At 63.5% G+C, this 27,934-nt stretch overlaps 2 protein-coding genes across 10 annotated transcripts; both read left to right on the forward strand.

Moving 5' to 3' along the window:
* Positions 1 to 713: 713 nt before the first annotated feature.
* Positions 714 to 12,548, forward strand: CCDC124 (coiled-coil domain containing 124). 2 transcript variants are annotated; one of them, XM_052801608.1, is made up of 5 exons: positions 714 to 849; positions 2,311 to 2,482; positions 9,463 to 9,649; positions 10,028 to 10,142; positions 10,480 to 12,548. In XM_052801608.1, exons 2-5 carry the CDS (start codon positions 2,324 to 2,326, stop codon positions 10,682 to 10,684), a joined length of 666 nt encoding a protein of 221 aa, XP_052657568.1. In that variant the 5' UTR covers positions 714 to 849; positions 2,311 to 2,323; the 3' UTR covers positions 10,685 to 12,548. The 2 variants fall into 2 exon arrangements, with proteins under 2 accessions (XP_052657568.1, XP_052657569.1); XM_052801609.1 differs by lacking the exon at positions 714 to 849 and adding an exon at positions 853 to 917.
* A 3,227-nt stretch (positions 12,549 to 15,775) lies between these two features.
* KCNN1 (potassium calcium-activated channel subfamily N member 1) lies at positions 15,776 to 27,809 on the forward strand. Of its 8 annotated transcripts, none has more exons than XM_052802024.1 (10): positions 15,776 to 16,008; positions 21,237 to 21,352; positions 22,552 to 22,986; positions 23,062 to 23,157; positions 23,249 to 23,676; positions 25,958 to 26,099; positions 26,200 to 26,310; positions 26,400 to 26,527; positions 27,247 to 27,316; positions 27,432 to 27,809. In XM_052802024.1, exons 3-10 carry the CDS (start codon positions 22,609 to 22,611, stop codon positions 27,702 to 27,704), a joined length of 1,626 nt encoding a protein of 541 aa, XP_052657984.1. In that variant the 5' UTR covers positions 15,776 to 16,008; positions 21,237 to 21,352; positions 22,552 to 22,608; the 3' UTR covers positions 27,705 to 27,809. The 8 variants fall into 8 exon arrangements, 6 of the variants coding, with proteins under 6 accessions (XP_052657984.1, XP_052657980.1, XP_052657978.1 ...); XM_052802020.1 differs by lacking the exon at positions 15,776 to 16,008 and adding an exon at positions 16,380 to 16,549 and having other exon boundaries at positions 27,471 to 27,809; XR_008237254.1 differs by lacking the exon at positions 15,776 to 16,008 and adding an exon at positions 16,381 to 16,549 and having other exon boundaries at positions 26,400 to 26,502; positions 27,432 to 27,534.
* Positions 27,810 to 27,934: the final 125 nt, after the last annotated feature.

A 27,934-nucleotide genomic window follows, 5' to 3' on the forward strand; every position in this document is an offset into this window, starting at 1 on the left:
TTTGGAGGGGGGACATGGGTGCTGGGGGGATGGGTGACAAGGTCCTGCCGTGCCCATGGGGGCGGGCCCTGCCCCGATAAGCCCCACCCACCCCCGTGACAACGGGGCCCCACCCTGCTAAGCTCCACCCCACCCGGATAACAAGAGGTCCCTTGCTTTGCTTGCTAAACCTCACCCCGGGGTGACAGTGGGCCCCGCCCTGTTAAACCCAGCTCCACCCACATGACAATGGGCCATGCTCTGCTAAGCCGCGCCCATCAGGCGACACCCCCCCACCCTGCTAAGCCCCACCCCACCCGTATAACAATGGACACTGCCCTGCCGAGCCACGCCCACCCAGATAACAATGGGCTCTGCCCTGAGAAGTCCTCCAGGTGACAACGCCCCCACCGTTAAGCCCCGCCCACCCAGGTGTCAGCGGGCCACACCCTCCCAAGCCCCGCCCACCCAGGTGTGATCGGCCCCGCCCACAGCCGCCGCAGGAGCCGCTGGGCCGCGCCACCATCTTGGCGGGGGTGCCGCCATCTTTGTGCCGGGCAGGGAAGGCGGTGGCGGCGGCGGACGGAGTGCGGGCCCTCCCCTCCCCCGGCCTTCCCTCCGCGTTGCGGCCGCTACCGCGGACCGGGGCTGCCGTTCGGCCCGCCGCTGCCGTTCGGCCCGCCGCTCCCCGCCGCTGGGCCTGGCGCCGTGGCGTGGGCCGAGCAGGCCTTGCCCTCAACCAAGATGGCGGCGGGGGGATGCGTTCCCTGACGAGCCGGCGCCGCTCGCCCCGCCCCGCCCCTCCCGCGGGAGCGACAGCGCGCACCGGTGACGCGCAACGTGCGCGACGGCCGGAGCGGCGGGGACCGGGTAGGAACGGGTCCGGGCGGCGGGTCGCAGGCCTCGGGCCCGGCCTGAGGGGAGGGGACGGGCCGGGGGTACGGAGGGGAACCGGGGGAGAGGGGAAGGGCTGGGGGTGACGGGGCGGGGAGGGCTGGGGGGGATTTGAGGGGAGGGGGAAGGGCTGGGGGGGGGGGGGGGAGCAGGCCTGGGCCCTGGGGGAGGGCAGGGGGTGGAGGGCTCGGAGAGGGGCTGAGGGGAGAGGGGAAGGGCTGGAAGGGTGCGGGAGGGCAGAGGCCGGGGATTTGGGGAGGGAGTGGAGGGGGAAGGGTGTCTCTTTCCTGAGCAAACGGGGAAGGACGGTCGGGGGGGGCTCTGTCATGGGAGGGGAGGGCCGGGGGCCTCTGTAGGGTCCCAAGGCGAAGTGGGGTGCTGGGAACGCTGGTGTGGTGCAGGGGTCTGCCTGCCCTGCCCTGCCCGGGGGAGGGGTTCAGCCTGGGCAGGTGACAGCCGGCCCTTGGGTCGGGCAGCTCGGGGCAGGCTGGCTCTGGGTGCGGGACCTGGAGCGGGGCTGGGCCCTTATGGCCGTGGGAGCCCTCCCTGGGGAGGGTGAGGTGTTCCTCACCCTCCCACACGTTGCTGTGCTGTCCCACAGCTTTGCCCCGAGGCCCAGCCCAGATTGAGCCCTTAAGGAAGGGTCAGAGCATGTATCTGGGAGGAGAAGGGACTTAATCCAGCCCAGGCTTTGAAAAGCTTGGGACTTGAGCAGCCAGCCCTAAACAGCAGCCCTTCTCTGTTGTTTCTTGTTTAGCAAATAGTTATCGGCCATTAAAAGTAAAGATTTAAGATCCAGAACGTGGTGTCTGCGTGGGCAGCGTGCTGAGGAGAAGGTCCTTTCATAGTGCCTACTTAATTTTCTGGGTCCCACTGCACCTGGCTTTTAGGACTTTTCCTACCCTGACGACGTAGGGGAAATTAATACAGCACATCTGTGTGGCCATTTTTCTGGGTTAAATGGGGCAATGGGACTGCATTTCTGTACAGACAGTCGGAGGGCCTGATACAACGTTTGTGCTGCTTCATCCTGCTCTGCTGGCAGCCGTGAATTCCCCTCAGAGCCTGCTGGTGCAGAACGAAAGCACCCAGCTTCGTTTTGACTCAGCAGCAGAGAGTGTTTTAGCTTGCAGGACAGTGGTGCTTTCGACTCAGTACGAGGAACCTAGCAGCTTGATTTGTCATGTCATTGCAGCACAGTAAATAGGTGGGAGGGACTGTCCCCCACTGAGGATCTGGGGTGGAGTGAGCAGACTTCCTCCTGGGTTGAGCAGGGAGATTCCTAGATCTGTTCTGCCCAGGATCTCGAAATAGTGTGAGGCAATAAGAAAAGGGAGTTTTCATGGTGTGAACTCCAGCTTTTCCTGCTTCCCGAGGTGATGGTTAGCCCGAGATCCTGGGCAGGACAAGGATCTGAATCTCTTTTCTTTTCCACAGAGCACCTTGAGTGATGCCCAAGAAGTTCCAAGGTGAAAATACCAAGTCGGCTGCTGCCCGCGCGAGGAAAGCTGAGGCAAAGGCAGCAGCCGATGCCAAACGTCAGCAGGAGCTGGAAGATGCCTACTGGAAGGATGAAGACAAACACGTGATGAGGAAGGAACAAAGGAAGGTGAATGACTAGTCAGGTAGAAGGGTATCTTCTAGCTGGTCCTTTGCTAAGCCCGTGAGATCCAGGCTTGCTTAGAAAGGGTTGCTTCTCCTCCTCTGTTCCCCAGCTGTAGCTGTGTCTTCACACATTGTCCTGTGCTTAGTTTTGGGCAGAAGAGCTGGAACTAGTGGCTTCTCTGGGAGCTAAAAGAAGCTGAGCGTGGGAGTAAGTGTAAGCTTTGATGTGTAATTCAGAAATCTGGTGGATCTTAGAGCTGACTTCCCGAGGGAGGCAGTAAAAGCTTTATTGCTGGAATCATTTAAAATTGAATTAAGTAAAAGATCAGGAACTCTGCTGCAGGGCTTAATTTTTGACCAAGCAGTTCTTTAGTTTTTTGGTTTTTTCTTTTACTTTCTTAATTTTTTTTTTTAATTTATTTTTGTAGAAGGAAAAAGAAATAGTCAGCGTTAAGGGTTACAGGCTTTTTCTCCCCAGCTTGGTGTGCCCTACATCAGGACATGTGCCTCAAAAAAATTCTCTCTGGTTAGGTCTTACCACCTTGCTGTGCCCTGGGTGCCCGTTTGCCTCGGTGCTCAACAAACAGAGCACTTTAGTGCTCATTTCTGGGTTATTTGGTTTTTAACATTGCCCTGCATCAGTGTTAGTCATATCTACCTTCTGGTTCTGTGGATTTTTCTAGAAACAATTGTTGGTGTTAACGTAGCTGCCTCTTCTGAAATTATTTTTTTACCCTCATGCTAACCAGACAGGGCTTCTATTGATGACATAAATGGGATTTATGGGGTTACTGGGTTTGTGCTGCTCTGTGAATTCGGTGCTCACTGAACTTTGTGTGTTGGTACTCAAGCACACTGGCCGGGCAGGCAGGAAGCCAGCACGTCCCCGTGACCTTGATAGCTGCATGCTGTGTACATCTGTGTGAGTTCACCCCTAATATGTGTCTTGATGTTGGAATTTGGAGTCCCGTGTGCTGTTCCCCCATGGAATCCTGTAATGCTGCCTAATTACTTCCTGGAACAAGGACTTATTATTGCTTTACTTAAGACTTGGCCAACAGTGACCTATTTGACTGGGCTTCCAAAACAGCCTCCTGCAGGCAAGGGGCATGGGAGTCTGGAGAGGGGAGCTTGTCATGAGCTGGAATTGCTAACTGGAAAACCAGAGTCTCTCTCAGAGCCTCAGACTGGGTTTTAGAGAAACCAGTGAAGCATTTTCCACTTGGCACCTCAGCCATCCCCTCTCCCTGCATCAGCGTAGCTGTAGTCTCTAGGTCTGAATTTCACCTGAATGCTGCGTTTTAGCCTGTTTCCTTCCCACAAACCTCCCCCTGGAGACCTTGCAGCACACAGCAGCAAAAGTCTCTGCTCAGGTGGGGAGCTATCATGCCAGAAAGGCTCTGAGTCTAACTGTGCCTGCACAGGGGCTCTTCCTGCTGCAGGAGCCTCCTGCAGGTGCTACCACAGCCTAAGCAAAGGCTGGGGCTTTGTGTAGGTGAGCAAGTGGCCAACAGACAGGAATGAGTGGGTTGCTGGGGGAAAATAAATCAGTGAAACCTTCCTCAGCTGCTTCTCCAGTGCCATCAGGCAGGCTGGAATATCCCCATGGAAAACAGAAGCAGCTGCCTGTGCCCCATCGCATCCGGGCAGGGAGGGAATGTGTGACTCAGATTGTAAATGACTTTCCATCCTTATCCTAGAGAGGACAGAAACCAAACCGTTCACAGGAGTCAAACGTCCCCGGAGAAGTAGCTGTTTCGCGGGTGGTGCTGGCATGGAAATAGCACTGCTGGCCATGGCCATATGCTGCAGGAGGGACTCATGTCGCTCTCAGCTACAGCACCCGGAGGAGGGGATGGTGGTGTGTGTAGGAGGATGCTCTCAGCACCTCGCAGTCAGCACCGAGCAGCTCTTCCAGCTCTTCCCCAGCTCTCCGGGCGATGGCAGTAACACATTAACGGCGTCGCAGCGCACCCGTGCAGCACCTCTGAATTCCTGCACTGCCAGCAGGCAGGAATGGCAGAAAGCCTTTGGGACGTGCTGAGACCAAACACGACACGCCCCTTTTAATCCCTTTCCTCCCCTCAGATGACCGCCAGACCCTCAGTGAAATAAATGAGAGTACAGAACTCTGTTTCTGCTCTGGGGTTTGGTGGCTCTGCGTGGCAATCTGGTGGTCTCACTGACAGGGCAGCAATGCACATTAGTGTTAATACTTGGGCGTAGGGAAGCTTAATGTTCAAAATGCAGTACCTGCTGTTGTGAGGTTCACTGTCACCAGACGACTGTGCTGTTGCTTTTGCTGTGTTTTGGGGTTTCTTTAAATGCTGCCCCCCCTCTGCTCTGAGAGCAACCGTCCTCTGCTAACAGAGACTGACACTCATTTGGTGGCTCCGTGATGCATAAAGGAACATCTGAGCTAACATCGCTAGCCTGCGATGTGTGTATTCCTCCTCTGGCACTTCAGTACAAGTCATAGCTCGTTACCTTCCCTGGAGAGCTCTGGCTGGAAAGCACAAAATCTACATCCTTCTTGCTGGAAGGCTCAGGGTTTTAGCTAGGTAACTGCTTTTCTTTTAACATTCAGGTGTTTTCATCCTTTCTGTCCCTTCCCACTCTTCCTATGCAAAGTTAAACTGCAGCTCCAAGCACGGCACTGCTCATCAGCCTGATCACAGTGTGGTTTTCTCCGTGCAATTAGCTAAAGTGTGTCTGGTGGTGGAACAGCCACGAACGTGTGTGTGTCCTGGGCAAAGCTGCAGTCAGGCTTGGAAGGGTGACAAACCATTAAATTGGCTGGAGCATTATGGGAAGAAAGGACCGGTGGAGTATCTATCAAGGGCAGAGGTCTTGCAGATGGAGCCAGACCTTCTTTCTAGTGACCTTGGGTTTAGCCGCTCTGTACCCTGCGGGTACGCACAGGAAGATCTCGCTGGCTAGGACTGCTGCTGGAGCTGAGGTGTCCGCTGGAAGGACGCAGCCAAATTCCTAATCTCCTTCCCAAACTCCCACTGGGGCTGTCTGGCTGAGGGAGGACAAACCCTTCTCCCCATTCAGGCTGTGTTTTGCCTGGGCTCTGTTTGCTGAGTGCCTGTATGCCAGGAAAGTAATTCCTCCTTGTTCAGCAGCGGCTCAAAACCCCTTTGCCCCTTTCTCTCTGCCCGGTGTGTTGTGGCATTGGCAGCACTGTCCCACGGAGGTCTCTCCTGCAGCTTCACTCGGTGCCCTTAGTGGGAATGGTGAAGGGAGAGCCTGCGGGTGATGTGGGAGTGAGGAGACTTGTACTTCTGTATGCAGGGTCTGGGGAAAGATTCAAGTTAAATGCAGGGGGAGTACTTGTGCTAGAAGAACGCGAATAGTGCGTGAGGGACTAGTGACCCTTTTGGTGCGAGCTTTATGCCTTTCTTGTTCCCATTAGCCTCGGTCACGGGGTGTGGGCTGGCAGGCTCATGCACTGACAGGTCCCAGCTGCAGTGGTACGCAGACAGGTGAGTGGTGACTTTCTCTCCCCCCTCTCGTCTGATTCAGTGCAGAATTACTCAGCTGTGAGCACCAGTTCTTATTCAGATAAAACGCGAGACAGGTCAAATGACTGTTCTTCCTTCTTTGGAGGACGTCTGTGTGGTACCAGGTACACAATACTGAAATGTGATGGCTTGTATGAGCAATGCAGCAGACAGAGATGTAGTGGAGAGACACCTGATGACACCAGGCTGGGCTTCAGACCCCAGAATCAACTTTCTCAGGCTCCAGTATCCCTTCGATGCTTGCTTTGACTGCCTGTGGGCAATGGAAGGGGCGTGTTTGATCCCGTCTTAAAGCTCTGGTGTACCTCAAAGAGCCCAGTGCGCACTTAGACGTACTCCAGGTTGGTTAGGGCCTGCTCACTTTCTGACTGCGTCATGTTTTCATTGCTTTGCCCTTCTGCCGTGCGAGAAGCGGCGTGCTTCACCAGGCTGGTGGCACGTTCTCCAGCCTTCCTCGGGGCCTCACGCTAAGAGGTTGATTGGGAGCGCTGCTGCTTCAATTGACCGCTTGCTCTCAAAGCCATGTGCGTGGGACCTTATTCTCCTTCTGTCTAGCAGGTGGGAAGCTGTTCTGAAAGCTAATGAATTGTTCCTTGCTCAGGCAGTTCTCTGCAAGGCTGGAAACTTGCATTTTAACACACAAATCCTTGGGAACAGAAGTGTCCAGCTAAAGAAATCTCACCCCCTGCTCCTCCCACTGCCCTGCAGAGAGCAGCAATGTTGAGGGAGAAAATTATTCATTTCCTTTCCAGTTCTCTAATAGCTTTGTGGTATGTTTCACTTAGACAAATCCAAGCCTCTCTTTCATCAGGGCATTTAAGCTGATTCGTAAAGGTTTAGTTTGGTTTGGCCCAGCCTGAGAAAAGTCTTCAAAAATGACAGCTTCAGGCCCCTTGGGATTTGGGGTCAGCTCAGAGCTGCTGCTTCTGAGCACCGCAGAAGGTGCAGAGCAGACCTGGATGTGACGGGCCACTGGGGAAACCTGAGCACGTAGATTTTGCAGGTCTTGTGACAAATTAGTAATGGTGCCAGCTTATTTACTTTCCACAAATAGAAACTCAATTGTAAATGCCAGAGAGCAGGGAGTAGCTTACCCCAGCAGCTGGGGGAGGGGAGTAACTGGAGGTCCCCTGCAGCACGCAGTGCAAGGAGGAAGGCTCTCCACCCTACTTGGGCCTCTGTTTCTCCTTTGCTAAGTGGCTGTGTCCTCTTTGGAGAGTTTTGTTTGAAAGGAGCTATCAGCAGCAGAGCATTATCCTTGAATTTCTGCTCTGTCAGATGTGTCGTCGTCCCAGCTGGGCTGTGTGATGTGAGACAGGCTGCTGAGCTAGCTGCCTTGTAGGACAGTTCCCTTTCTGTAATAAGCGGGGGTAAAAGATAATCTTCTCCAACTATAAATAACATTTCTGTTCCGAAATGTCTTGCTCCCTTCCCTTAGGTCATTAGTACTTGTGTATCCGCTCCTTATCTGTCTCCTGAATTATTCAAGCCACAACCACGCCTGCAGCCTTGCTGAGGTGCTCACTGTGCCAGCACCTTCTCCGGGTTACCTTGTTCAGTCACCCCTGAGCTTCAGAGTTGGGACGAGCAGTATGGGGACGGTTTCTTTGCACGAGCCCATGTTCTAGGCACAATACCAGTATCCTGAATACGCAGTGCTGCTTCACTTGCACGTGCTTTACATCTAATTAAGTGGCTTACTCTCTCTGACTGCTGGACCTTCAGTGATTTCTGCAGCCCCCCTTCTGTTTTGGCACATTAATCTCTCCAGTTTTGGGGTTTCTCCTGCATTCTTGCTGATACTCAAGCAGAGGCTGGTGGTTGAGCCAGAGATCCCACCTGGAATTGGAGCTGTCCTGCACTGTGCTGAGTGAGGGTGGGCAAAGCCCTTGTGACTGCTCTTGTTCAGCTATATCCCTGTGAATAAATTTTTAGGGGGGTAGGACAGTCTTCCCCCTCCTCTCGTGACACCCTTCCCGTTCTAGGAGTGGCCCAAACCCCTCCTAATCTGGGAGACCAAGTACATTTGTTTACTCAACCTTTACTAGAAGAGGGAGAGGCCTGACAGGAAAGCAGCAGGCAGGGAAAGCCAGTGTCTTAAATAAGTAAGTTTGCACTTTGAAATCGTGCACGGTCCAGTTGCTGGGGCATTGTGTCTCAAGGCACTGGCACTAAGCACTTAATGACCAAGAATTTGAAGACTGCCAGATGTAATAAAGGCTTCATCCCTAATGGCTTTTTTCCCATCCTTGGCCCCAGCTGCTCGGAGTGGAGCTAGGCGAGGCTTTCCTTTCCTTTCCTTTCCTTCCCTTCCCTTCTCAGCTGGGTTGAAAGGCCTGGTCCTTGCTGCACTTGACGGAAGCAGCAGCAGCCCGAGGGCGTGTTTTGATTCAGCATTTGTGGGCTTTGATTCTGTGTTTTGATGAGTTTTCTTTAAACTCTTAAGCCGTGGAGCAACTTACTTTGTTTGTTTGTTTGTTTAATAGAGTCTCAGACACCAGCCTTGCTTACTGTCTCCAAAGTATGCCCTGCCCCAATGTGCGTAATTCTGCTCCTACTCCTTAAACACCGATGAAGACAGCAGGTTGCGTTACTGCTGGGGTGGTTTTGCTGCACAGTTGCCTTTGACTAAACCCGTTCCGTTAACGCTCGATCAGTCTGTTGTGCCATCCTTGTGAATAATGGATGAGAGCCATAATTAAGGGTCCATGTAACTAACCTAAATAAGAAATCCTTTGCAGCATGTGATGCTGCCCCAGAGATGTTCAGTTGTTGTTTCTTTTGTTTTGCCAGACCTTACAGGCTTTGGGAGAGGAGGAAAAAAACTGGAAGCCAAAGTGCTGAAAGCCTCTAAGGGCCTGTTGCATGGTCTTGTCACCCTCTTCCCTGGGCCTTGGTGGGTAAAGTGGGTCTTAGACTCCTTCCGGAGCACTTTAAAATTACCACAAGAGCTGCATTGCTTGTTGGATTCTGTCTAACCACCTATCCCAGCTCTTAGGAAGAGCGTGAGCCAGGCCTGAAAACAAATTCAGCCTTTTGACTGGCTTGTCTCGAACAACTGCTGAACTTTCAACCTCCGACCACTTATTAAAATTAAAGTGGAAAACTTAATCTGATTGTCAGCAGTCCTGGCTGGTACTTCCCGCTCCTTCTCAACAGCAGGGTTGTGTTTCGCAGTACTGACTTCACAGGGAGCCAGCGTGTGGTTGCAGACGGGACAGGGACAGGGGAGTTATTATTCTGAAGGGACAGGCTAGGCCCTCGCTGTCTCACTGGAGGTCAGGGGGAACCAGCCGACATCCCTTCCGATAAGGTGAGGTCAGTGCTGCATTAGCTACAGAAGTGAGGTGCCTGTTTCTGTCCAAGCAGGGTTCCCTGTTGCTGTAAGGGATAGTTGGATCCCTCTGCCTTACAAAGGTGTAAGGGTGGAGGTGACCTGGTCCTTTCTCCCTTCCAGGAGGAGAGGGAGAAGCGGCGGCTGGAGCAGCTGGAGCGCAAGAAGGAGCTGCAGCGCCTGCTGGAGGAGGAAGACTCGAAGCTGAAAGGGAAGTCACCCAAGCAGGTCACTCCAGGCAAAGTCACCAGGGCCCAAATTGAGGAGACGATCAGAAAAGACCAGCAGCAGAAGGAGAATGCAGATACAGGTTTGGTGGTACCATAGAAAGGCCCTGACAGCCATGGGGGGCTGGGGAGCGGGAAGGGGGGCTGTTCGCCCTTTTTCACCTACTGTCACTGAAGGACAAGGTGTTTGGAAAGCAAGAGCTGCCTGCATCTATTCTGTGCTGCATGCTTTGCTGTGTCTATGTCTAACACCCAAATGGGGAAAAAAAGAAACCCTCTGTAACCTTGAGTGGAGAAACAGAGCTGCAGAGCAGGCACTCTTTTCTTGCAGGACTGGAATTGAACTCTGGCTGAGCTTTCTCAGCATTTTCTTCAGAGTGCTTTGGAAAACCCTCTTCTGAGGGTTTTGCACAGCCTGGATTTGACGTTAACGGCTCTCCCTTTCCGCCCTCCCTGTGCAGTGGAGAAGGAAAAGACTCACTTGGAGGTGCCCTTGGAAGAGAACATCAACAGAAGGGTGCTGGAGGAAGGATCGGTGGAGGCCAGGACGATTGAAGATGCCATTGCTGTCCTCAGGTGCGTGACCATATCATGGCAGTGCTCTCCTTTGAAGGTGTTGCTTCCCTTACGAGAAATTCTTGTAGACGCACCCTCCCCCAGAACTGGCTGCTTTTTACGCTTTGACTGTGCCTTTCTATCTCAACAGCAAGAACAGGACACGTCCCCTGCCCTGTTGTTCTGTGGAGAGTATTTGAAGTGGGTAGGGGAAGTATCACGGGGTTTTCTGCTTTATCACCCACGTTATTCTGTATGCACTTGGTTGCACTGACAGGGGATCAGAGTGAGGCGAGTGGCTGGTGCCTGCAGGGAGGTGTGTCTGACGCATGTCTCTCTCTGAATTCCTTCCCGGCAGCGTTGCCAATGATCTGGACCGGCACCCGGAGCGCCGGATGAAAGCTGCCTTCACAGCTTTTGAAGAGGTCAATCTGCCACGCCTGAAGCAAGAGAACCCCAACATGCGCCTGTCCCAGCTGAAGCAACTCCTCAAGAAGGAGTGGATGAAGTCTCCAGAAAACCCCATGAACCAGAGGCACAAAGCTTACAACAGCCAAAAGTAGAACTAGAGCTGATCATCCCCACGGACAGTGGGCTGGAGCCCCTGGGCTCTGCTCCAATGAAAACAGGAGACACAAGGAACCTCCACTCCTTTTGTTTCCCTTCCCTGGCCCCACTTTCTGTCTTTCTGTGTTCTTGGATTTAAGATAAGCACGAGGCCACAGCTCACCTTCGGACCCTGCAGCGTCCTGCTGTCTTCACTGACGGCCTGTCCCCCCAACCGTGCTCACCCCTCCACAGGCAGCTGGTGCATAGTGACCTGGGCAGACTAACACTACCTTCGTGCTTCCAAATTCGGTTGTTGTCTTACAAAAAAAGCTACTAACTCGCTTCCAGACCTTCAGCATGGGCAGCGCTTGCGAGATGCAACGTCAGCGCTGCCGCCTGCTGAGGTAGGGACCCCGTACTGGCTAGCACCGTGCATTAACCTGCTCACAGCCTGGACCTGAGTCAAACTGCATTCATCCCTGTCTCTACTGTGGCTGTGCCGCACCCTCATGCTCTGTAGGGTGAATTTTTGCAACTGGCACGAGGAAGGCACCCACCCTCTGTTTCTTGTGTCATCCCCGGTGCTGGGATGCCCCCAAAGAGATTCCAGACTGGGATCGCTGTTGGCCCTGCCTGCTGCCGGCCACCTCTCCTCTTGATTTCCACTGGTGGTGCGTTAGGTGGGGAGGAGGAACCACAACAAGAGCAGAAGCTCTGTCGGCACGGTGTTGTGGGGAAGAGAGAAAATAACCTTCCATGTTCAAGGAGGAATGGGAGAAATAACACAGCACGGTGTGGTTCCTTCCTTGTCTGCACAGGACACTGGTGCCACACTTCTCTGTGTGACTTTCCCGGTGGCCTTGCCCAGAGCCTCCCACGCTGCTGGTGGGACAAGAGGGTTCCTGGAGGGGCTGCAAGCCCGCACTACCCAAGAACTGCCCCAAGAAGGGAAGCTGCTGCTTCTCCCATCGCTTCTTCCCCTGCCTGCCCCCAGGCTCAGGCAAGAAGTTGCCCTGTGGGCCTGTGGAAGGGGATGTGAGACTGTCAGCTCAGCAGCTTCCCCCACTGCCGGACTGAGGGCACTAACCTGGCTGTGGCATCTCTGCTCCCCTTCAGCTGGAGCCGCAAGGACTGTCCGCTGGCCCAGGCAAAAAGAAATCGGTGAGCTCCCTTGGGAGGGCCGTGGCAGCACCCGGGCAGGGCTGGAGAGGCATGGTGGAGTCCTGCCCCTCGCCTTGAGCAGGCACTGGGTTTTCCTCTCTTCCCTCTCCCTTTTCACATCTCTTCTGGTCTCCTTTGGGAGTGAAATTCCTTCCTAAGGTCTAAACCCTTGACCAGGCAGCAGCTCCATTTGCCATTGGTGCTTACATGTGTGTATAACCGGGGCTGCCAAACTGAGACAAACTCATGGCTGGCGTGGCGTCCTGCTGGGGTTTCTTCTGATGGTACTAAACAAATAGGGTTTATCCTGAACCAGGTGATGGGCAGCATGTGGCTTCTACCCCTGCGGAGGATCGCCTGCGAGCAGGCAGGGGGGGTTGGAGGAGTCTTCGAGGCTGCCGAGGCATTTGCACTTTGGTGGTAAAGGGGTATGAGGCGGTGATGCTCAAGCTGAAGCTGAGAGCCTGCAGCCGTTTCGGGGCTCTCCCCAGCCCTCTGGGCACCCTGCTTGCAGAATCAGGCTGAAGGAGCTGGGCCGGCCCCTGCCAACATTCCCCCCCCCCTCCCTGCTCCCCCAAGCCCAGCCGGTAAAGGCAGAGAGGAATTGCACCCAGTGTCTCCCCTTTCTGTGAGAAGTTTGTTGTGTTTGAACCCAATTAAAAATTTAAAACCCCCAAACCCTGTTAACTTATTGAAGGAATAAAGGCGTGGGGTGGAGGGCTCTGCTTTTCTGGCTTGCTTAGGGGCGGGTGGGCTGTTTCTTTCCCTGAAATGGATGCTAAAAATCCTGCTGGAGTTTGTTTTGTGGTTCCTGCCTGGATTGGGAATCTCTCAGGAGGGGGTAGCCCCCCCCCCCCTTCGTGCCTCCCCCCAGCAGGTTGTGGGGCGTGCGTGGCTCAGCCGCAGCGGTGGAGGAGGCTGCAGGCAGCTGCCCTGCCCTTGCCTGCGCCTGACTGGTGAAGCCCACCGCCGCTGCCTCTCCTGCCTGCGCCCTGCCTGCTGAAATAACGAGCCCACGTGAGTGTTCCCCAACCCGGGTCCCTAGGCTGAGCTGAACCCCCCCTTTCCCGGTGTCCCCCAGCTCCCGGGGCTGTCCCCCCTCCTCCCCATCCCTGGGGGGGGTCAGGGGTGCCCCCCCTCCCTGCCCTCACCCGCTCCCCCCATGGTGCAGAGGCCTTCAGCTCTTGCACAGCCCTGGCTTTGTGCAGCAGAGCCCACCCTCCTCCTCCTCCTCCTCCTCCTCGGCACTGCGGCAGTGCTGTGGTGTCCCCACTGCGGGGGGGGGGGGGGGGCGGGTGGGATATTCTGGCAGTGACTGCACGGGGAGGGGGGGGCTGAGGGGGTCCAGCCAGGCTGGGGGGGCTGCGGTGTGCAGGGCCCCCCCCCTTCCTGGGATCCTGGAGGCTGAGCCCCCATGTCAGCCCCAGGGGAAGGGGGATCCCCCTGTGATGCAGGGGACCCCCCTTGCTATGATCAGTGGGGGGGGGGGTGTGGAAGGGGCTAATGGGGGGCTGTCCCCCCCCAATTCAGGGAAGGGATCCCTCCTTGCAAGGGCGGGGTTATTTGGGGAACCCCTCCAGTGCAGGGTGGGGTTTCCCCAGTTGCAAAGGGATTAACGGGGGGAATCTCCCAGCTGGGGGGACAGGACCCCCCCCCTCCCAGTGCAAGTGCGGGGTTAATGCCGCCCCCCCCCCGGCGCAGGAGAGGGACCCCCCCATTGCAAAGGCGGGATATGGGGGAATCCCGCGGTGCGGGAAGGGATCCCCGGGGCACGGAAGGGGTTAACGGGGGAACACCCCCCCTTACTGCAGGGCGGGGGGGGGGTCCCGGGGTGTGTGTGTGTCCCCCACCAACGAAGCGGATACCGGGGGGGTCCGTACCCGCCGCGGGGGGGTTCCCCGCCGCCGGGGGGGGGGGGGGGAGGGCGGGGCGCGGCGGGCGAAGGGAGGGATTCCCCGCCCCGCCCCCCCCGGGGATTCCCCCTCCCTCTCCTTCCCCCCCCCCCCCAGTGCAGGGGGGGGCCGCGTTCGCCGCCGTGCGCAGCCCCGGGGGGGGGGGGGAAGGCGGCGCTGCCATGGCAACGGGCTGCTCCGCTGCGGGGGCGGGGGAACCCGCGGGGGGGGGCGGTCACGCGGCCCCGGGATCCTCGCAGCGCCCGCGCAGCCGCGCAGGGCTTGCACCGGGCATCCCCCCCCGGCGGTCCCCCCCCCCCCTCCTTACACCGGGCATTCCCCCCCCCCCCCGCCCCGCCGCAACGGGCACTCCCGGGCACCGGGCATTCCCCCCGCAGCCCCCCCCCACCTCCCGGTGCACAATGCACACCCTCTGCAGAACGCAAGCTCTGCAGCATGCCCCCCCCCTCCCTGCACCACGCAGCCCCCTCCTCCCCTTCTTCAGGCACCCCCCCCCTCCTCGCCCCTGCACCACGCACCGCCCCTGCACCATGCAACCCTCCGGGCACCGCCGTGCCTGCCCCCCCCCGCAGCATGTACCCCCCTGCACACTGCAGCAGCGTGCACGTAGCACAAGCCCTGAGCCCCTCTGGGCACGCTGCACCCCCTCCCTGCACACACACAAAGCAGCGCAGGCAACCTCTTGCATACGCACATGCAGCGATGCAACGTCCTGCACACACACAAAGCCGCGCAGGCAACCTCTTGCACACGCACATGCAGCGATGCAACGTCCTGCACACACACAAAGCAGCGCAGGCAACCTCTTGCACACGCACATGCAGCGATGCAACGTCCTGCACACACACAAAGCCGCGCAGGCAACCTCTTGCACACGCACATGCAGCGATGCAACGTCCTGCACACACACAAAGCAGCGCAGGCAACCTCTTGCACACGCACATGCAGCGATGCAACGTCCTGCACACACGCAGCCGCGCTCACAACCGCGTGTTTACCCCCTGCGCACAGCACAAAGCACACCTTGTGCGTGCACACGCCTGCACGCTGCAACCCCTATAGCCGTGCACTGTACGTACACCGCTGTGCACACCCCTTGTGCACAGCCCCCTGTGCGCACCCCCCTTGCACCCACCGCTGTCCACCCACACCCGTGCACACCCCCCTCGTGTTTTGTTCCATGCACAACCGCAGCCCCTGCGCCCTCCTCACGCGACACACGCGGCCCCCGTGCAAAGGCCCGCTCTGCACACTCTCCCCGGTGCAGGGCGCTTGCACACGCGTGTGCCCCGCTCCCCCGAGCAGGCCCTGCTGCCGCCTGCAGCTCCCTGGCTTGACAAAGGGAGCTGGAGTGGGGGGAGGCTGCAGGTGGGTGAGCAGCACCCACATACCCCCCCCCCCGCAGATACCCCCACGCTGCCCACCCTGCCCACACCTCGCTGCTCCCTGCCTGCACGCCCACCGCAGCCTGCCGAGCGTGGGTGCGACGCACGCCAAACCTGGGGGCCTGCTCACGGGTGCCACCTCGACACCCCCCCTTCCCGGTCTGGGGGGGGGGTCCCGGTTCCCCACCGGTGGCAATCGCATCCCCGGGAGCCTCGCACCCACCGGGTGCAACGCCGAGGGGTGGGGGCCCGTGGTCCCCGTGCCACCCTGGGTGCCGGGTCCTGCTCACGCGCCCGAGCCAGGCCAGCCACGGGGCTGCTTTCGGTACAACCGGGGGGTTACCGAGGGCACCGCGGCCGGGTCAGAGCCACCGCGGCTCCAGCTTTCCACTGCCCTGAGTGGGACGGTGCTGGGCACCGGGGAGGGAAAAGCACGGCGGCCGGCGTGGGTGCTCGGGGAGGCGCGGGGCGGGCGATCGCCCACGTCCCCGCAGATGTGGCAATTAAAGTGGGGGAGCCGGCAGGCGGCTAAATTTAGCTGCAGACAATAGCTGCGGTGGCCGGGGCGGCGGGGAGGAACCGGGAGCGGGTGCGCGCGGCTGCGCGTGTGAGCGGAATAGCAACGCCGCCGCATCGCCGCCCCGAGCCCTCCGCCTTGCGCGCTGGGGAAACCGAGGCACAGAGCGGCGGCGTGGGGCCAGGCGGGACCGTGGGGCCGGAGTCGAGGCACCCGGCCGCCCCCGGCCCCCAGCTCATCCGGCTGCGCCGGCGGAGCCTCCCGGCAACCCGGGCTCGCCGCCGCGCCGGCACGTGCCGACGCCAGGCCATGGTCACCGGCGACAGCGCTCGAGGGGAGCGGAGGCCGGGGTCTGTCTGCAGGTGGGTGCACCGGGGGGGGGGGGGGCGGTGGGCCGGGGACCCCCTCCCTGGCTCCTGGGGACCCCCCCTGGTGCGGAGGAACCCCCTGACTCCTGGGGATCCCCTGGCTACCGGGGATTCCCTGGCTCCTGGGGACCCCCTGGCTGGCAGGGACCCCCCGGCGCGGTGGGGAGCCGGGGAGGGGGGGGGCAACGGGGCACGGGAGGCAGCCCACGGCGGTGACAATGAGGACGCGGTGGGAGTGACTCTGCCTGGCTAAAAATATCCTCCTCCCCCATCCTCTGCCAGCGCCGAGGCCTCAAGGTCACTGCCCGCCGTGGCGGGGCCGGGGGGGGACGGACGCGGGGGCGTGGGGCGGGGAAGCCCCCGGCCCCCCCCGTGCCGCAGCTCCCACCCGCGCCCGGGCACGGCTGCCGTCGCCGCCGCTGCTCCGCCGCGCAGAGATCTGCCGGCGCCCGCGGCCCCTGCACCCCGGCCCATGCCCCCGCCGCTCCCCGGGCACCCCGGCTCGTCCCGATGCTCCCCGTAGCGCGGGGCCGTGGCAAGTGAGCGGGCGCGGGGGGTGGCAGCGGTGGGGACCCCGGGGACGGCAGCGGTGGGGACCCCGGGGACGGCTTTCCCCGGCTGTGGCGGGGTCCCTGAGTGGGGGGACACCGGGGACGCCCTGCCTGCGGTTGCGCTGCAGCCAGGGGACCGCGGGGGGGGGGGGGGGGGGTCTCCATCCTTGGGGACAGTGTGGCCGCGGGGACCGAAGCTGCGAAGGGGAGCGTGGCCGAGCAGGTTGAGGGGCCGAGGGGGGTCCTCGGTGCTCCCCAGTGGCGGGGTCTGGCTGCCGGCGCAACCCCGGTGGGACACAGCCCTGGGATGGCTCCGGCCGGGGGGTACCAGCCCCACTCTGCACCCAGCTCAGCACCCACTGAAACCGGGGAGACCCTGCGCTGCAAACAGCCTCGGTCGATCCAGCTGTGACGCCGGGAGCCGGCCGTGCCGGGGTGGCACGGCCGGCGAGGCACCGGGGCTGGCGGGACGTCGGGCCGTGCGCGGTGCCGTGGCCGTGCGCGGTGTTTGCCGGTGCAAAGTCTGGGGTTGGCGCTCGGGGCTCCCGGCAGGTTCTGGCACCGTGCGGTGCTCGTGGCCTCGATGTGCCGGGGAGTGCCCGGCATGGCGCGGTGCAGCCGTCGAGGCTGTGGGCGCGGGGCCCTCCCTGCCCCTCCCGACCTTCCCCGTGACCTTGGGCCGCCCCTGGGGACCCTGTGCAGGGCTGGGGGCCGCGGTGGCAGTGGGGACACCTCCACGGTGGCAGGGACCACCGCCCCGCAGTGCGGGGACGGTGCTCTCCGAAGGTGCTTGTGAGGTTTGGGGGACCCCCCCCTCCCCTTCCCGAGGGGTTTGCGGCAGTCCAAGGGACAGAAGGGACACCCGTGTGTCCCCCCCAGCCAGCCCTGGGCGGGGGGTCCGTCGTGACCCGGCGGGGGCAGCCAGGCGGAGCGGCTTTGTCCTTCGGCTGAGCCGAGCCGCGTGGGGGAGGCGGCGGGTGAACCCGGCGCAGCGGCTTTGTCTGGGGACGGCGGCGCGGTGGCGGTGGAGGGGGGTGTGTGGGGAGCCTGAAACACCCCACCCCCCCCCCCCAAGACCCCACAGCACCCCCCACCCCAGCCCCGGGCACCCGCTCGGCTCCGTGCAGGTAGGGTGTCCCTGGCCGTGTGTCCCCTCCTGAGGTGGGAGGGCTGGGACGGGGTCCCCCTTGGGCTGGGGGGGTCTGGGGGGGGTCCCAGCTGCCCCCACCAGCCCTGGGGACACCGGCGCTGCCCCCACGGTCCCTCCGGGGCCTGATCCAGCCCCTGCGCCAGGGCGTCTCAGCAGGGCTCAAGGGAGTGTTTTTCTCAGGGAGACCCTGGGACAAGCCAGGGATTCCCTTGCATCATGGCGGGCCCGGGGAGGTTCGGGTGTCCCCGTATGTCCCCGCATGTCCCCGCATGTGTGCCAGCCTGCATGCCTCCCCCTGCGCCGTGGGACCCGCAGACACCCCACAGCCCCACGGGTGGGAATGGGCCAGATCCTGTCTGGGGCAAATCACCCCAGTGCTGGGCTCTGCCCCTTTGCACCGGTCCCGACGTGCCGGGGTGGACGTGGGGTGCCTGGGGGACGGGGGCCCGGCTGACGGCATCACCAGGGGTCCCACGGTGGCAGGGCTTGGCTGAGCCACCCCGGTGCTCTTTGGGAGCCCGGTGGCCTCGTGCCGGTGCCTCCGCCAGTCCCAGGGGCCTCAGATGGTCCTGTGCCCCCCCAAACCACGCTCAGCCCTCCCTGCCCTGCCCTCGGGGGGCAGCGGCGGTGGCACCCCCCCCTCCCTGATCCAGCCCCGTGCCGGCGAGTGGGCAGCGGCGTTTGCGGGGGCCGGGGGCTCCTGCCGGCACCGACAGATGCTCTCCAGCCTGGGACATATGGCTGGGGCTTGGCAGCAGCGGGAGCTGTGGCCGCCTGAGGAACCGGGGCCACCACGGGGGATTTGGGGGGACGGGGGGGGGGCTGCAAAGGGTCTGACGCACTTTGTGCACCCAGCAAGCCCAGAGCCCCTGTGCCGGCCAGCGGGGAGCTCCTGCGGCCCTGGACAGGGGGGCATGGCATGGGTCCCACCGCCCCGAGCACCCCATCCCCTGTGCCACGGTGGGGGCGGGGGTCCCCGGTTCCTTCCCCCCGGTACGGCAGCGGGACCGTGGCCGTGCCACCCAGCTGCTGGCGTGGGGCCTGCGGGCACGGCCGCGGTGGCAACCGCTGCTCCCCCAAATTCCTGCCCCACCCTCCCCGGGACCGCGATTCCCAGGCAGGAATTAGCGAGCGGGTAATAAATAAATCACCAGCGGGGAGCCTTAAGGCTGCCCGCCTCTATTTTTAGCTGCACCCTCCTCCTCTGCAGTTGCTCCCAGGCAGCATCGCTGCTCTGGGGCACGGGGGGGAGCGGAGGGTGCCATCGCCACCCCACAACCACCTCCAGGGCACCGGGGGCTGCTGCATCCCAGCCCTGTGGGGGTTAATCCGTGTCCCCCCCCACCAGTGTCCCTGCTCCATGCAGGGTGAGGAGATGCTGCCCCGGCCGGTGTCCCCCTTAGGAGCCCTTCACCCACATCCTCATCCCTCCCCAGCCGAGGGTCCTTCCCCAGCCAGCTCCTCTTTAAAGCCCGTGACATCCCATACCCACCCAGGGTAGGCCCCCCCCCACCTCTCCCCGGGGACCCCCGCACCCCACCGGGGAGGTGAGCCCTCGTGGGTCCCCGTGTCCCAGCCCCGAGCGCTGCCGCGGGGGCGGCGGGAGCACCCTGCGGCCGTGCCGAGACACCCGGGCTGCGGCGGTGGGCGTCCTGCTGCCGCATCACCGCCAACCTCCCGGTGCGGGAGCTGCCGAGAGCGGGGACGCTCAGGGCCGTTGCTCAAGGACATACGGCCGCCGTGGCCGGCAGCCCCGGCTGGGGGGACCTGCCACGTCCCCGTCCCCGCGATGGGGCCGTGGAGGACCACGCTCGGTGCCCTCTGCGCTGCCCATCCCGCCCGAGCATCCCTAGGGATGCGGCCACCGGCCATGATGTCCCCATAGGGACAAGGGGACAGGGACCCCCCTCGGGGCTTCGCAGTTTTAATCAACCCTCCGGGCGCTGAATCCTGCCGGAGACGTCCCTATCGATGTCCTGACAGGGGGAAGATTTAATAAGGCCCATTTACGTTGCCATCGATAGAACCTATTAGCGAAATGACCGCGGAGTGATGGTTAATAAAATATTTACTGTCATCCGTCTGGGAGGGCTCTGGGGGCGGCTTCACCGACCCCATTTGAGGTGCCGAAAAGTTTGCCAGGCCACGGGGCAAACGTTCTGCCCCGGCGCGGCTCCGGCATCTCCGGCACCTCCACGGTGAAGGGGGCCTGGGGCCGGCAGCTCCGGGCAACCGCTTCCCCTCCGCCCTGCCCGCTGCGTATTTTTCTCCCCAACCGAGTATTAAAAAGAAATCGGAGCCCATTTTCCTGCAATAAATTTGGCAGAATGGAGAGAAAATGATCTGGCTCTGGAGGGGAGCCAGCGGCCCCGGATACACACCGGGGAGCAGCTGGGCACTGGAGCCCGGCCACGCAGCCTTTGCTCCCATAGGTAGCAGGAAAGCGTCTTCCTTGGCTCCGGTGCATCCCTCGGGAATGGGGAAGGGGTCCCAAAGCCCTGCTGCCCCCCACGGATGGGGGAGATGTTGGTGATGGCAGCCCCCCCTTCCCGGGTGTCCCTGCACCGGGCAAGGTGATGGTGTTTGCAACGGGGATGCCGATGCCGGTTCAGGGTGTTAGCCGGGATGGGCTGCAGCAGGACTCGGCTCTTGGAGGCCTAAAATCCGGGGAGCTGCCGTCCCCCCCCCCAGGGTGCAGCCCCGCTGCAGGGCTGGGGGAGAGACTGCGGGGACCCCCCCCAGCTCCCCCATGAAAGGAGCACCGCAGCGACCTGCCCCTCCAACCGGGACGGCGCTGCGGGTGCCGTGGGCGCTGTGGGCTCCGCGTGGGGATTTTTGGGGCCCGTCGTGCAATGGAGCCGTTGGTGCTGGGGGGGGGTGTCCGTGCAGCGGGGCCGTTCGTGCAATGCGGCCCGTCGTGCGACGGGGCCAGTCGTGCAACGGGGCTGTTGGTGCTGGGGGGCCGTGCTGGCTGCGGCGGGGCTGTTCCTACAGTGGGGTCTGTCCTGGCTGCCGTGGGACCCCCCACGTGCGACGGGGCTGCTCGTGCTGGGGGGGCTGCGCTGGCTCTGCAGGGCCAGCCCTGCAGCGGGGCCGGGGGGAACCGCTCGGGCTGTCGCCTCCCCCCGTTGCAGCCCAGCCCTGGCCCCGCAGCGGGAGGGCGCAGGGCCGGGGGCTCTGCCCGCGGACCCCCTGTGCCCCTCCGTCCCTGCCCCTTACCCCACAGCCTGGTGACAAACCCACAGCCGAAAAACACGGCTCTGCTCGCCGACTCCCCGCTCGCCCACCCTGGCTGCCGATGGGGGGGCTCGGTGCGGCACCGGCAGCCCCCTTGCCCACGGCCCCGCCGCTGCCCCCCCAAGGCCGGGGGTGCGTGGGTGGACAGGGGACACGGTGACCCCCCCCGGGTGGCGATGCCAGGGCAGGACCCTCGGCCGGGTGCGGTGGCTCTGGGGGTCCCTGACACCGCGGCCGGGGGGGGTTTGGGGACCCCGCTAATGCCGCGTCTCCCCTCCGGCCAGGTGTGGAGGGAAGCCCATGGCACCCGGACCCCCGGACCCCCCCCGCGCCAAGCCCCGGCCCCGCAGCCCCTAACGCCCCGAGGCCCCCCCCGGCCGGCCCCGGGGAGCCCGAGCAGGTAGGGAGGTGCGGGGGGGGCCAGGGCGGGCAGAGCTGCGGGTGCAGGGAGCTGCTGCGGTGTCGTGGGGGGGGTCACAGGGGTGCTGGGGGGGTGCACTGGGGGTGACGGAGGAGATGTACTGGGAGCGTGCTGGGGATGCTGGAGGCAGTGTACTGGGGAGGATGGAGGGGGTGCACTGGGGGGGTGCATGGGGGATGGTGGGGTTTGGGGCACAGGGGACCAGCGCAGTGAGGTAGGGGGTGGGGGGGGTGGGGGGGGCGCTGGAGGTGTCATTGGGGGGCTGAAGGGTGTGATGGGGGGGGCTGGGCGGGGAGGGGGTGCTTAGGGGTGGCAGGGGGGGGCTTGGCGGGGGGGTGCCGGGGGTAGGACGGCTGGGCGGGGCCTGGGGGGGCTCGGGGAGGGGGGGCGGGTCGGTGTGGGAGGGTGCGGGGGCGGCAGAGGGGTCTGGGGGCGCAGGGGGGGGTCAGGGAGCGCATGGAGGGGGCCGGGGGGGGGGGGCGCTGGGAGAGGCGGGGTCAGCGCTCGGGGGGGCGTGGCAAAGGGCGTGGCGCGGCGGTCGTCACTGGGGGCGTGGACGGTCTCCGCCAATGAGCCGTTCCTCCCCGCCTCCGCCCCGCCCCCGAGCGCTCCGGTCCCGCCGCCGCGCGCCCCCGGGACCGAGCCGGGCTGCGGCGGCGGCAGCGGCGGCGGCGGCGGCGGCGCGGCCCCGGCCCGGCCCGGCGGCAGGTAGCGGGCAGCGGGCCGGGTTGGGCCGGGGAGGGGGGTTAAGCCGAGCCGAGCGCCAGCCGGGCGCCCCGGTACCGGGAGCCCCGGGCACGGCGGGGACGTCGGGGGGCGGCGGGGACGCGCAGCTGCAGCTCGTTATCGGAGCCGTCCCGGGGCCGCGGGCAGGGGCCAGCACCGGGTACCGGGGGCACCGTGGGGCCAGACCCGTCCTGCCCGTGCTGCCCCCAACCCGGGGTGGGGGGGGGGTACAGAGGGGGCGGCCGGGCTGCGGCGGCACCGACCCCCGGGCGGGGGGCACGTTCCCCCGTGGGCAGGGCACATCCCCGCCGCCGTCGAGGCCGGCACATGGGCACCATGTGCCCTGGCAGGCGTCGCTCGGTACCGGGTGGAGCGAGGATGCCCACCCCGGCTCCCCCGGGACCCCCCAACCCACGCGTGCCCCCCGCCCGACACCGTCCCCTCTCCCGCAGGTCGCCCCCGCGCCGCTGAGCCATGCGGGATCGCCCGGCCCCCTCTCCGCCAGAGCCATGAGCGGCTGCCGGTACAATGGGGGGGTGGCACGGCCCCGGGGCCCCCTGAACGCCTCCGCTCGCAGCCTGCACCCGCTGGAGGGTGAGACCCAGCCGCTGCGACCCCACCGTCCCCCCGGCCTCGAGGTGGTGGTCTCACGGCCGGAGCAGCCCGGGGGTCCGGATCCCGGCCCGGCGGCGGCCCCGGGGCAGGATGCGGCCGAGGAGCGGCGACGAGGACCCCGGAGGAACCAGAACATCGGGTACAAGCTGGGGCACCGGCGAGCCCTCTTCGAGAAGCGGAAGCGCCTCAGCGATTACGCCCTCATTTTCGGGATGTTCGGCATCGTGGTGATGGTCACGGAGACGGAGCTGTCCTGGGGGGTCTACACCAAGGTAGGGATCGCGGTGGGTGGGGGGACCCGTCGGGGGGGGGTCCGGCCGGGCTCACGCTGCCCGCTCCCCTCTCAGGAGTCATCGTATTCGTTTGCACTGAAATGCCTTATCAGCCTCTCGACCGTCATCCTCCTGGGGCTCATCGTCATGTACCACGCCAGGGAGATCCAGGTGAGGGGCACCCGCCGGTGGGTGCTCACCAGGGCCGTGCCACCCCGGGGGTCCCACCACCCACCCCAACCCCCCCTTTCTCCCCCCGCAGCTCTTCATGGTGGATAACGGCGCCGACGACTGGCGCATCGCCATGACCTACGAGCGCATCTTCTTCATCGCCCTGGAGCTGATCGTCTGCGCCATCCACCCCATCCCCGGCCAGTACCTCTTCACCTGGACGGCGCGGTTGGCTTTCACCTATGCCGCCTCGGTAGCCGATGCCGATGTAGACATCATCCTCTCCATCCCCATGTTCCTGCGGCTGTACCTGATCGGGCGCGTCATGCTGCTGCACAGCAAGCTCTTCACCGACGCCTCCTCCCGCAGCATCGGTGCCCTCAACAAGATCAACTTCAACACCCGCTTCGTTATGAAGACCCTCATGACCATCTGCCCCGGCACCGTCCTCCTGGTCTTCAGCATCTCCTCCTGGATCATCGCCGCCTGGACGGTCCGTGTCTGCGAGAGGTACGTGGGGTGCTCTCCAACGGGGCTCTTGGGGTGGGGGGGGCAGGGGCAGGGGCTGCGGGGCTGGGGTGCAGCTGAGGACGCACGGTGCAGACCCCGGCGGGGCTGGGGGGAGAGAAGAGGCCCCTTGGAGAAGAGGTCCCCGCTCTCCAGGCAGACCTTCCCCGGTGGGACCCTCGTGCCCCGGGTGGTGGCCAGGATGGTTTTGCCAAACCAAAACTGCTTGCTGAGGCGAGGTGGGGGCAGCCGGACCCCCAGGCTGTCCCCAGATCCCCCCCAAGCCCTTCTGTGCCCCCCCTGGGATGTAGCAGGACCCCCTCTCTGCCGGTGCGTCTGGCCAGGCGGAGCCGGGGGTCTCGCAAAGGGGACCGAACCCTCGCGCAGGATGTGGCCCGTGCTCCTCAGCTGCGCCCGCCGGGATGCCGGGGCCGGGATGCCCGTGCCGGTGCCCTGCCCGTGCTCGCCCCTTCTCGGCCGCTCCCCCGGGACGCGCATTAACTGCTCTTGTTTTCCCTCCCTGACCGCTCTGCTGCTCGCAGGGACAAACTGTGAGTCACCCCAGGGACCGACAGCGCGTCCTGCACGGGGCGTCCCCCCCGCCCCAGGCTTGTGCTACCCAGAATTTAGGATTAGCTGCAGCCGGCGGGTTGGGGGGGGCGGTTCAAGGCTGGGGGGGCCTGGAGGGAGGCAAAGAGGCCATGGACACAGAAAGGGGCCCGAGCCCTTTTCCGCTTGGAACCTCAAGTAGCTGCTTTCTGTCCCCGCTGTGCCCCCCGAGCCGGGGCGGCCGCGGTGACCAGTCTGGCCACAGGCACAAGCCGGGGGTCCCGTCACAGCATTGAGGGGGGGGGGGGCTGGAGCATGGCTCCTTCTGCCCCGGCTCTCAGGGTGCTCTCGGAGGGGTGGGCTTGCTGCAGGAATCACTGCGGGTCCTGGGGTGGCCCCGGAGGGAGAAACCCTGGCAAGGAGCAGAGCCGAGCCGGAGCTGTCAGGAAGGAGCCGCTGGATTCTTCTTGTTTCTAACCAGAGGCTTCGGCTGAGTTTCGAAAGGGCTTTTGCTCAGCGCCGGTGGTTGCCGTTGCTCGGCGTTTCCCCTCCTTAACGTGCACAGTTTGGGTGCATTGAAGGAGTCCTGGGTGCTCCTTGGGAGGATGGAGGGGAGTGGGGAGCACCGCAGCCCCCGCTGTCCTGGGGAGCATCGCCTTGGGGTGATGTCCTCGGGCTGCCAGCCTTTTGGGGACAGGCTCAGCCCTCACTGCCAGCCCACCCCAGGGTGCAGGTCCCCCCCGGCCGCACGGTGCCCCCCAGCATTGCCCTGCCGCATCCCTCGGTGCCGGCTGAGGTTCCAAGGCCAAACCGCACGGCTGTGCCCGGGGGGGCCGGGTGGAGGGACGCAGCAATCCTAAATTCCTCGCTGCACGCTTGAGTCCACCCCGGCTCGCTCCTGTCTCCTTCCTTCCCTTTTCTCACCCCCGGCACCCGGATTTCCCGGCTCCCCGCTGCTCCCCGCATGCCCTCGTCCCGCTGCCCAGCTTGGCTGCACCCAGCGCCCGTCCCCGTCCCCCAGCTGGGCTTGTCCCAGCAAGTGGCGGGGGCTGTGTCCGGGGGTCCCACGGGGGGGGTGGGGGGCACAGCTGTCTGCATTCGTGGCATCGGCGCTGGCCACGGAATCTCAAAGCACAGTGTCCCCCGCTCCCCCCACAGCGATGCCCGTGGTGGCCTCGGGACCCTTCGTAGTCCTGGGCTTGCTTGGCGAGGGGGGGGCAGCTCACCAGGGTGGCCCCCCAGGGGCTCGCGGGGCGAGGCGTGCTCCACTCCAGCCAGGTCTGTGCAACCGTCCCCCGCTCTGCAGAGACGGGGTGTCCCCTCCCTGGGGGGTCCAGCGGTGACACCCGTGTCCTGTGCTTTGAGATCTCTGGGGGAGCTCCAGGAGGACGGAGGTCGCTGCCGTCCCTGCGTGGGGGCTGCTGCTCCGCACCCGCCACCTTGTTATCCTCGTCCAGCAGCCCCCCCTGAGCCAGCCCTGTTCCTGGGGGCCGCAGCTTGGAGGTGTTCCTCCTCCCTGGCACCCATGTCCAGAGTGGCCATACCTGGTGTCCCCAGGGTGTCCCCAGCTTCTTTGGGGCTCCACGTGCCAGCAGTGCGCCTGGGAGCTGGGGGACTCTCCCGGCTACAGCCGGCGGATGGGAAAGGGGCTAAAAACCATGTGGCAAAGCCAGTAGCGCCGTGGGGGGGCACGTGGTGGGACCTGGACCGTGCGGTGACAGTGGCTGCGCTCGGCCCCGGGCAGGTACCACGACAAGCAGGAGGTGACCAGCAACTTCTTGGGGGCAATGTGGCTGATCTCCATCACCTTCCTCTCCATCGGCTACGGGGACATGGTGCCGCACACCTACTGCGGGAAGGGCGTGTGTCTGCTCACCGGCATCATGGTGAGCGCCAGGGAGGGGGGAAGGCGGGGTGGGGGGGGGGGACGAGTCCCGCACCCCCCGGTCCTGCCGCTGCCCTCACCGCGGGGCTCTCGGCCCGCAGGGTGCCGGCTGCACCGCTCTGGTCGTCGCTGTCGTTGCTAGAAAGCTAGAGCTCACCAAAGCGGAGAAACACGTGCACAACTTCATGATGGATACGCAGCTAACGAAGCGGGTAAACCCCCCCCCCCCCCCCGCTAGCCCCATCGCCAGGCGCAGGACCAGCCATCTCCACCCCTGACCCCGGTGCTCTGTTGCTTCCAGGTGAAAAATGCTGCTGCCAACGTACTCAGGGAAACGTGGCTCATCTACAAACACACCAAGCTGGTGAAGAAGATCGACCATGCCAAAGTTCGGAAACACCAGCGTAAGTTCCTCCAAGCCATCCATCAGTAAGTGCCAAACCTTTACCTGCTTCCTATGAGGAGGTTTTTCCCTGTCGTGGCTCCGGAAGGAGAGCCGGGTGCTTTCTCTCCTTCTGCACCCGTACTGCCCGGACCCCCGGGTTGGGAGCCAGGCGGTCCCCGTCCCCTGTCCCCGTCCCCGCTGTGGGGATGCTTTCCCCTGTGAAGACCCCCATGATGCTGGGGTGACGCCAAGGGTACCCGATCGATGAGGCTTGATGTGACCGTGTCTGCCGTCCGGCTTCACCCGCATCGGGGAGCAGGGCTGGGGGGCTGCAAGCCCCTGGCTGCCTCCTACTTTGGCGGGGGGGAAACCTATGGGTGCCCGGCTTGGTGGGGGAACACCCAGGGTGGGGGGGTCCGTGCTGCGGCTGCTGTCGTCTCGCTGCGCTCTTCGTGGTGGTATTAAACCTGCTGTTGTGTTTTGTCTCTGTTCTGCCCCGTCCCTGCAGAGCTCAGAAGTAAGTCGCCCCGCGGGGCTGCTCCTCTCCTCCGTCTGCTCCCGTGTGCATGGGCTCATCGCTGCAAAACGCGGGGAGTGGGGGGACACGGCGGTGCAGCCCCCCCCCAGGGCTGTCTGGGACGAGGATGGAGGGGCAGAGGCTGTGCTTGCGGTGTGGGGGGGGGGGGGGCTGCATGCTAGGGTGCTGGGGGGGGTTGCATGGGGGTGTCACTGACCCTGACCCTGCTCCCCCATGTCTCTGCAGGTTGAGGAGCGTGAAGATGGAGCAGCGGAAGCTGAACGACCAGGCCAACACGCTGGTGGACCTGGCAAAGGTGAGCGATGCCGGGGTGGGATCCGGGGGACCCCGCTTGCAGGGGCTCCCGGCGCTGAGACACAACCCCCCCCCCCCATTCCCCCCCCCCCGGCGTGTCCCCCGATTCCCGTCAGACCCAGAACATCATGTACGACATGGTCTCGGAGCTGCAGGAGCGTAACGAGGACCTGGAGAAGCGGCTGGGCGCCCTGGAGAGCAAGATGGAGGCGCTGGGGCTGAGCCTGCTGGCGCTGCCGGGGCTGGTCAGCCAAGCCCTGGGGCAGCAGCAGCGTGAGCTCCTGGGGAGCTGGACCCCCCGTCTCTGCTCCGCCACGGCCCCTTGCACCCCCACCCGAACCCCCAGGTCCCCTTCCACCGCCCCCCCCACCTCCTCGGACAGCGGGTGATGGGGTGGGGGGTGGCCGGGGCCCCTCTTATGTCTGGCCATCGTGTGGCTGATTTCAGTAGCTTTGTTCTGTAAAGCCCTGTATAAATTTCCTGCGTTCACTGTGCTGGCGTGAGGCTGGAGCCCCCCCCCCCGGGCCATCCCGTGCCCCCCTCCCGGCCAGGCGGGAGGTGAGCCCCAGCCTCCAGGAGGGCTTTTTAGGGGGGGGGGGGATGCAGCAGCCGCTGCGCC

The sequence above is a fragment of the Harpia harpyja genome, chromosome 11 (assembly GCF_026419915.1).
Source record: "Harpia harpyja isolate bHarHar1 chromosome 11, bHarHar1 primary haplotype, whole genome shotgun sequence".
Taxonomy (NCBI): Eukaryota; Metazoa; Chordata; class Aves; order Accipitriformes; family Accipitridae; genus Harpia; species Harpia harpyja.

Bases quoted from the DNA above. Each gene is read 5' to 3' on its own strand.
- KCNN1 (XM_052802018.1), top strand. From the start codon at position 16,525: ATGCTCCCCGTAGCGCGGGGCCGTG. The intron at 26,311-26,399 runs GTAAACCCCCCC...TGTTGCTTCCAG, and splicing joins ATACGCAGCTAACGAAGCGG to GTGAAAAATGCTGCTGCCAA. The intron at 26,528-27,246 runs GTAAGTGCCAAA...ATGTCTCTGCAG, and splicing joins TTCCTCCAAGCCATCCATCA to GTTGAGGAGCGTGAAGATGG.
- CCDC124 (XM_052801608.1), top strand. From the start codon at position 2,324: ATGCCCAAGAAGTTCCAAGGTGAAAATACCAAGTCGGCTGCTGCCCGC. The intron at 2,483-9,462 runs GTGAATGACTAG...TCTCCCTTCCAG, and splicing joins TGAGGAAGGAACAAAGGAAG to GAGGAGAGGGAGAAGCGGCG. The intron at 9,650-10,027 runs GTTTGGTGGTAC...CTCCCTGTGCAG, and splicing joins GAAGGAGAATGCAGATACAG to TGGAGAAGGAAAAGACTCAC.